Source organism: Suricata suricatta, chromosome 9, assembly GCF_006229205.1.
Source record: "Suricata suricatta isolate VVHF042 chromosome 9, meerkat_22Aug2017_6uvM2_HiC, whole genome shotgun sequence".
NCBI lineage: Eukaryota > Metazoa > Chordata > Mammalia > Carnivora > Herpestidae > Suricata > Suricata suricatta.
In genome coordinates, this window is record NC_043708.1 from 139,508,351 (window position 1) to 139,516,044 (window position 7,694).

Consider the following 7,694-nt stretch of genomic DNA (forward strand, 5'->3'; position numbering starts at 1 on the left):
GCCCCCCTGCCCCCGCCCCCAGCTCCCTGGGGGGACAGAGCCCTGGGGTCTCTGCCTTCGTTCCCCCATCTCCAGGACAGACCCATGGTGTAGCCCTAGGTCCCAGCAGCGGCTGGGGCTGGATCTTACCCAATGGCCGGTCGCTCTGGGTGGGCGGCGGGCCGCGGGGACCCTTCGTGCTCACAGGGCCCCTGCCCGCCCTCCCTCCTCAGCTGCTCTTCCAAGAAAACAATCCCGGGGTGCGCTACGAGTACACCATCCACAGGGAGGCAGACGGCCCCGGCCCCGGCCAGCCGCCCGAGTTCTCCTGGAGCTACGGGCCCTGGAGCAAGTGCACGGTCACCTGTGGCACAGGTGAGGAGAGGGGTGGTGCCCGGCCTCAGCCTCCAGCTCCCGCTTACGTGTGGGCCTCCGGGCCCCCATCTCCAGAGGGGGCCGCGGGGCAAGAGGCCAGCACAGGACCCGGCGGGCGCTCAGCCCGGCGGGTCTCACTCAGCTGCTGGCGCTCTGTCCCCAGAGACACCTGGCTGCCTCTCCCTTCGTTCGCACTGCTCAGCAGGCCGCTCAGCAGTGCTCCTGCTGCCCGCCCACACCTGACCCCCGTGCTCCCAGAGCCCCACCTGGGGCTCCTTCCCTCCTCCACCTCCTGGCGCAGTCGGGCTTCCAGGCTTTGTCCTGGGAGGCCCGAGCCGGACGGCCCTGGCCGCCACCCGAGGAGGGGGAGGAGGAGGGGTGGGGCGGAGGGAGCCAGGACCACCAGCGTGTCCCCACCCTGGCTCTGGGCCTCTGGGCCCAGTGGCCCGTTCCCCACCTGGCGGTCCGTCCTTCCCCCCGCACGAGTCCTGTGACGGTGTCGCTGCCTCCCCACTCCCGCGGCTCCGTCGCCCCCACCGCCCCTCCGCGTCCCGGAATCTCAGCACGAGGAATCTGGGGCACACATCTGAACATTCCTTTTTCAAAATTTTTTTGTTTTGAGAGACTGCACGAGTTGGGGAGGGGCAGGGAGGGGGGGAGAGAGAATCCCAAGCAGGTTCTGCACAGTCAGCACGGAGCCCGACTCAGGCCCAGACCCAGGAATCGTGAGAGCACAGCCTCAGAGACCCCACCCAGGCGTCCCTCCGCGTTCCTTAAAACGCTCGAATGATGACCAAGCCAAAGCCGCCGACAGGCCTGGCAGGGGTCCCCAAAAGCTTGCCTTACAGGCCCGAGAGCAAACCCGGCAGACACACCGGCCCGGGGGCCTCACCAAGGGGCCGGCCCACAGGTGGGGCAGCGCTGCCGGCAGCTGGCCCGGCGGGACCTTCATCCCCATCCCCATTCCGCTCCCGTGTGTCAGGCGGCCCCTCCCTCCCCCGGCTTGGGGTCCAGGCGGGAAGAAGGAAAGGGCGAGGGGCTGACCCCCGGGGAGGGACCTGTGTCCTTTCCCCCTGGACGGACCGCGTCCCGGAGCTCCCTGGCGCACGGGAACCCCGTCGGGGTGCCTTCTCAGCCCTCGAACAGAACCAGAACCCCCTAGGGGAGGAGGAGTGGACAGGAACTCAGGCCAAGGAGGCCTGGTCTTCTGGGCTGGGAGGGGTGAAGGCACAGCCTGCTGGGGGTCCGCAGAACGGCGTGGGCCATGTGGGAGGGGGGAGCACCGTCATGCAAAGCCCCAGGGGCCGGCGGCGGCGGCTGGAGGACAGGACGGTGACAGGCAGCGTGGGGCTGCAGGGCTGGAGAGGAGCGTCCGCTCGGGGGTGTGAGGAGTTTCCTCTCTGCCTTTTCTGCATCCACACCCCGCTGGGAGGGGAGGCTGGGTTTGCACGGCCACACGGTCCCCTCACGCCCACTTTGAGGCGGGTGTTACCGTTCCTCCTGTTTATAGATGAAGATCCTGAGGTTCAGGGAGACCAGGTGAGCTGCCCAAGGCCTCTCAGCTAGGAAGCCAAGGGGCTGGCTCAGGCCCACAACTTCCATGCTCTGGTCCCCATGTAGGGGCAGGGGGGAGGCTAGGAGGCCAGCAAGGAGGACCCTGAGGCCTTGTTCTGGGAGGGTCCTAGGGGGGCGGGTGTCGGGGGGAGGGTTCTAGGGGAGCCCGTATCGGGGAGGGGTATCCTAGTGGAGTGGGTGTGGCCTTATCCCCGGGGGCACCCTGGGTGCCGGGCCCAGGCTGAGCGCCCGCGTCCCCCCAGGTATGCAGAGGCAGACGGTGCACTGTACTGAACGGCAGGTAGGGCCTGTGGACGAGAGACACTGTGACCCCCTGGGCCGGCCCGATGACCGCCAGCGGCCGTGCAGCGAGGAGCCCTGCCCTGCCCGGTGAGCCCACCCCGACCACTGCCCCTTCCAGCTCCTGGCCCCGCCACAGACCCCACGTCCCGGGGCCCACGGGAGCAGAGGGAGTGGGGTTGAATCCCCCCCAGGGGAGCTAGCACCCACCCCAGGGCAGCTAGCACCAGCCTAGGACATCGTTGGTCACTTGGGTTTGGGTCTTGTCCAGCTCCCCCAGGGATGTCCTGTCACTGGGCTCGAAGCTCTGGGAAAGTGTCCCCTGGGCTGCGACCTGATGCGCCTGGACCCTGGGCGCTGGGAGCCTGCCCAGGCCCCGCTGACACGGCCCGTGTGCCCCGCAGGTGGTGGGCGGGAGAGTGGCAGGCGTGCTCCCGCTCCTGCGGGCCTGGGGGCCTCGCCCGCCGCGCCGTGCTCTGCATCCGCAGCGTCGGGCTGGATGAGCAGAGGGCCCTGCCGCCGCCCGCCTGCCTGCACCTCCCTCAGCCCCCAGCCGAAAGCCCCTGCAACCAGGAGGTGCTCTGTCCCGCCACCTGGGCTGTGGGCAACTGGTCTCAGGTGAGCGTCCTGGTGGGGGGCCCACCTCAGCTCCGCTGTTGGTCTTCAGGGAGCCCTTGCCGTCAGGCACCACAGTGGGAGAAGCCGGGGGCGTCCTCGGCCCAGCCCCGGGCCACAGAGCCTCAGGGACCAGGACGCCCCAGGGAGCCACCTCTGCACGCCACGGCGTCCAGCCGGACGGGCCCAGAGAGGGTGGTGGCTCAGGTCTCCTGCTCTGACCTGGGCCCGCAGGCAGGGCACCCCCAGCCCCTGCCCCCCCTGGCCTGAGCCCCTCACTGTGGCCTCCTCCCCAGTGCTCGGCTACATGTGGGGACGGCACTCAGCACCGGAGTGTCCTCTGCACCAACGACACCGGCATCCCCTGCGACGAGGCCCGCCGGCCGGCCAGCAGGGCACCCTGTCCTCTGCCGTCCTGTCCACGGGTCCTGGACACGCTGGGCCCCGAGGGCTCAGGCAGCGGCTCCTCCAGCCACGAGCTCCTCAACGAGATCGACTTCATCGCCCCGCGCCCCCCGCCCCCCGCGCCCCCGTCGCCGGCCGGCATGGGCAACGCCATCGAGGAGGACCCAGCGCTGGGCCCACCAGGGCCTGTGTTTGTTGATGATTTCTACTATGACTACAATTTCATTAACTTCCATGAGGACCTCTCCTATGGGCCCCTGGAGGACCCTGCCCCAGACCTGGCAGGGGCAGGGGGCTGGACGGCCCCGCCACTGAGCAGTCCTGCTGAGCCCTCCTCGGGCACCCCCCTGCTGGCCTCAGAGCCTCCTGGGGCTGAGAAGGAGGGGGCGCTGGGAGATGGACCCTCTACCCCTTGGCCTGGCCAGGCTGGCCTCTCTCCACTCCCGCCCTTGCGGCCGACCCCTGGGAGCCCCCTGGCCAATTCCTTGCCTGAGGAAGACACCCCCGTCGAGGCCCCAGACTCCAGCCCCCCCGGCTGGCCCCCCACTTCAGCCAGTGGCACGGAGATGCCAGCTGCTCCTGGGAGCCAAAACAAGCTCCCGGGAGGGGAAGACAGCCAGAGCTGGACGCCCCCTCCGCGGTGGGAGAGGACCAACGAGCTATCTGAGGAGGAGGAGGAGGAGGGGGGTGCCAGCCTCCCCCAGGGGCCCCGCCCCACCTCACCCACCTTGTCCTCCATGGGCCCCAGCCGCCCCTCCCCCAGTCCCGACGCAGGATCTCTGTGGACAGCTGGGACTGTGGCCTGGGAGCCGGCTCTGAGCCGTGGCCCTGGGCCAGTGGACAGTGAGCCGTGGCCCGCCACTGGGGGGGCTCCTGCCCCTCCCCCTCCACTACCCCCACCGAGTCCTCTGCCAGAGACCCAGGGCAGGGATGGCGCCTTGGAGCCCTGGCCTCCCGTCCCTTGGACCCCGGCAGCACCAGGAGCCTTCCTCCCGACACCCCCAGGCCCAGAGTTCCCCGGCTCTGCGGCACCCACCCCAGCTCAGGGCAGCTGGACCAATGGCAGCAGCGTCCCTGAGGCCCAGCCGGACCCCAGCCTGGCTGCGCCCCTCCTCCCTGCCGCAAATGCCAGCTGGGAAGCGGGGAACTGGAGTGAGGTAGGGACCCATCTGGGACCCGGGAACTGAACCCTGCCCGAGGGGGAGGAACACTGTCCCAGGTCATGTCCTCCCTGTGCCCCTGGGGGCAACCCACCGACCAGGCCTGTCTTTGGAGTGCCCAGAGGCCCTCAGGGGTGGTGGGGGGGGGGTTCTGTGGGAGGGTGGGTGGCACAGGTGAGGTCAGCCAGAAGCAGCGTCCTCATACTCTGGCTGGCACGCTTTCAGGATGGGGCGGCCTCCCCCTCAGCGGCCCCTTCCTGCTCAGTCAGGCCCCCGAGGGCCTGAGCCTACCAGGCAGGAGCTGGTGGGCGCCCCCATGGTATCACTGTGTGAGTTCTGTTTTGGGTGGAGAGGGATAGGCAGAGACGGGGTCCAGACTCCTTTCCTCTGAGGTTCTGGGGAGCAGTGAGCCTGGTCATGGGGGCTGGGTCACCATGTGTGTCCCCCGTGAGGACACACAGTGGCTTGTGAGTTTTGGTCCTTTACGGTCTGGGGGGAGATAGGTGGAGGAGCCCCTTCTGCAGATGGGGAAACTGAGGCCCCCCCGCGCCCCCCCCCACAAGGGGCAGCCCCGCTGGGGATCTGCCCGCCCTCACGGCCGTGCCCTGGCCCCCAGTGCTCCACCACCTGCGGCCTGGGCGCCGTGTGGAGGCCGGTGCGCTGCAGCTCCGGCCGGGAGGACGACTGTGCCCCCGAGGGCCGGCCCCAGCCCGCCCGCCGCTGCCACCTGAGGCCCTGTGCCGCCTGGCACGCGGGCAACTGGAGCAAGGTTCGCGGGCCCCGGGGGGTGGGGGGGTGGGAGCGGGATCCGCAGCCAGGGCAGGCCGGGAGGCTCTGGGTTGCCATCCTGGCCTGTCCCTCATCCCCCCTCGGTTCTGTGCGACCTGCCCCAGCCCCTTCCCTGTACCTGCCGTCACCCTCGGGACCTCATGGTCACCCGCTTTCCGTTCCCCTGTGTCCATCTGTCCCCGGGCTCCAGGGCCTGCTGGCCGGCTTCTCCCTGGGGCTCTGCAGAGACCTGCCCCCAAGGGCAGGGGGTGGTGGGGGGCTGTGTGTGTGTGTGGGCGGGGGGGGGGTGTTTCACAGTGGCTCTTCCGCCCGCAGTGCTCCCGCAGCTGTGGTGGAGGGTCCTCGGCACGGGACGTGCAGTGTGTGGACACGCAGGACCTCCGGCCACTGAGACCCTTCCACTGCCAGCCGGGGCCGGCCATGCCCCCTGCCCGCCGGCCCTGCGGCACCCGGCCCTGCCTCAGCTGGTACGTCTCTTCCTGGAGAGAGGTGAGGCCTGGGGGCCAGGACGAGGGTGGGGGGGTCCTCGGGCCCTGGCAGCGCCCTGACCCCACTCTCTGCCCGTCGTGCCCTTCCAGTGCTCGGAGGCTTGCGGTGGGGGTGAGCAGCAGCGTCTGGTGACCTGCCCGGAGCCGGGCCTCTGTGAGGAGGCCCTGAGACCCAACAGCACGCGCTCCTGCAACACCCACCCCTGTACGAAGTGGGTGGTGGGGCCCTGGGGCCAGGTGAGCTGCACTCGGAGGAGGAACAGGACAGGTGCCCACAGCCACCGCTCAGTCCTCTGCCCCAGGCCCTCACCTCAGATGCGGGTGGGGGCCAGACCGGGCCCCCACCCTGCTCCCGGGGGAGAGAGAGGAGTGGCAGGTTCTCTGGCGTGCAGGACTCTGGAGAGAGGCCGTGGGCCTCCGGGGTCCGGAGAAGAGGCCCGAGGGGAACCGCAGGTGCCAAGGGGGCAGGAACGAAAGACGTGAACGTTCCGGGAACTGAGCAGAGGCGGAGGCGGCAGAGGGGGCAGAGGGGGGCCAGCGAGGCGTCCGGCAGGCGGGACACCTTCCTGCCAGAGCCCAGGGTTCCGGAACCCCCGTCCCTGCTGCACCGGCCGCTGAGCGACTCTGGGCAGGTTGCTTCGCCTTTCTGGGCCTCGGTTTCCTCATCCTCGGACGTGTGAGGCTTAACACGGCGAGGCCCTTGGTCTAGGGCCTGGCGCTGAATGGCAGAGATTAAACCTATTTTTAGAGCTTTCTAAAACTCAGACCCTAGTAGCTAAAGCCTGACTCTGGATGGAGGGCCCTGGGTGAGCCTTCTGCCTCCTCCCTGGCCCTGTCTCGGCCTGCCTGGGCCTCCGCGCAGGTGTGCCTCCTGCGGCTGGGCTATGAGGAGGCGTGTGCGGGGCTGGGAGGCGCCCCCCCCCCCCCCCCCCCCCCCCCCCCCCCCCCCCCCCCCCCCCAGTGCTCAGCCCCCTGCGGCGGCGGCGTGCAGCGGCGCCTGGTCAGGTGCGTCAACACCCAGACCGGGCTGCCGGAGGAGGACAGTGACCAGTGCGGCCACGAGGCCTGGCCGGAGAGCGCCCGGCCGTGCGGCAGCCAGGACTGCGAGCTCAGCGAGGCCCCGCGTGAGTGCTTCCTCGCGGCGGCTGTGACGGGGCGTCGCGGGAGACGGGGTCCTCCAGCTGTCGCCCCACAGGGCTGGCTGCCCGATAATCGTGCGGCTTCGGGGTACCAGGCAGCGGCCAGGGCTGGGCCCACCACACCCACAGGCAGCGTTCTCTGGTGCAGGAAGAGGGGAGGCAGCGCAGGGAGAGAGCAGACTCGCCCCCCAAGCTGTTGTGTGACCTTGAGTAAGCCCCTCCTTCCCCTGGGTCTCAGTTACCCGCCGAGCGAGGCCAGGGACGTCCCTGGGGCTCTGGAGCCCAGGCCTGGCTGAGCCCCCAGCCCCAGTTCTGGCCTGTGCCGTTTCCGGGCTGGAGGAGGATGGCAGTGCAGCCACAGAGCGCGGCCTCCCCTCCGGGGTCCTGCTGGCTGCGTCCCACAGGAGGGGGGGCCCCCGGCGCGCGGCCGTCTTCCGGCCGCCCCGAGCACAGGAAACTGCTCGCCAGCTGTGTGGCCTTGGGGGTCCCACTTCCTGGCCCATAAAGGAGCCGAGGGCTCCCGCGCTTGGGGACAGGGTGGGTGGAGCACCAGCAAGGTCCTGGGTGAGAGGAGGGTCCCGGAGGTGCTCAGGGAAGGTGGGCTGCTTCCTCTCCTCACAGGCTGTCGGCCACTGCAGCCGTGGGGTCAGGAGGACAGCCCAGCGGCGGCCTGCCCCCTGCCCCCTGCCCCCTGCCCCTAGGGTGTGGACACAGGGCAGTCTGGGGCGCTCAGGCTGGCGTTCAGGGCCTCAGGGACCTGCCCCCTGCAGTGGCCAGCTCCTTGGGCAGTGCCACCCAGGCCGCTGCGAGGGGTGGTCCGGCCTCCTCAATTCCCGGCCTCCAGGCCCTGCAGAGCTGCCCCTGCCCCGCCCCCGGCGCTCACCTGGCAG

The 7,694-nt window shown here is 70.2% G+C and overlaps 1 protein-coding gene across 1 annotated transcript in view; it reads left to right on the plus strand.

Annotated features, from left to right (window-relative positions):
* ADAMTS7 (ADAM metallopeptidase with thrombospondin type 1 motif 7) overlaps positions 1-7,694 on the plus strand; it is a 28,303-nt gene that overhangs the window by 19,442 nt on the left and 1,167 nt on the right. Inside the window, exons 17-24 of the mRNA XM_029952323.1 lie at positions 213-354; positions 2,172-2,298; positions 2,613-2,826; positions 3,120-4,385; positions 5,005-5,157; positions 5,493-5,666; positions 5,756-5,902; positions 6,627-6,789. Of these exons, the coding sequence (XP_029808183.1) occupies positions 213-354; positions 2,172-2,298; positions 2,613-2,826; positions 3,120-4,385; positions 5,005-5,157; positions 5,493-5,666; positions 5,756-5,902; positions 6,627-6,789 (2,386 nt within the window). The remainder of the gene's footprint in view (positions 1-212; positions 355-2,171; positions 2,299-2,612; positions 2,827-3,119; positions 4,386-5,004; positions 5,158-5,492; positions 5,667-5,755; positions 5,903-6,626; positions 6,790-7,694) is intronic.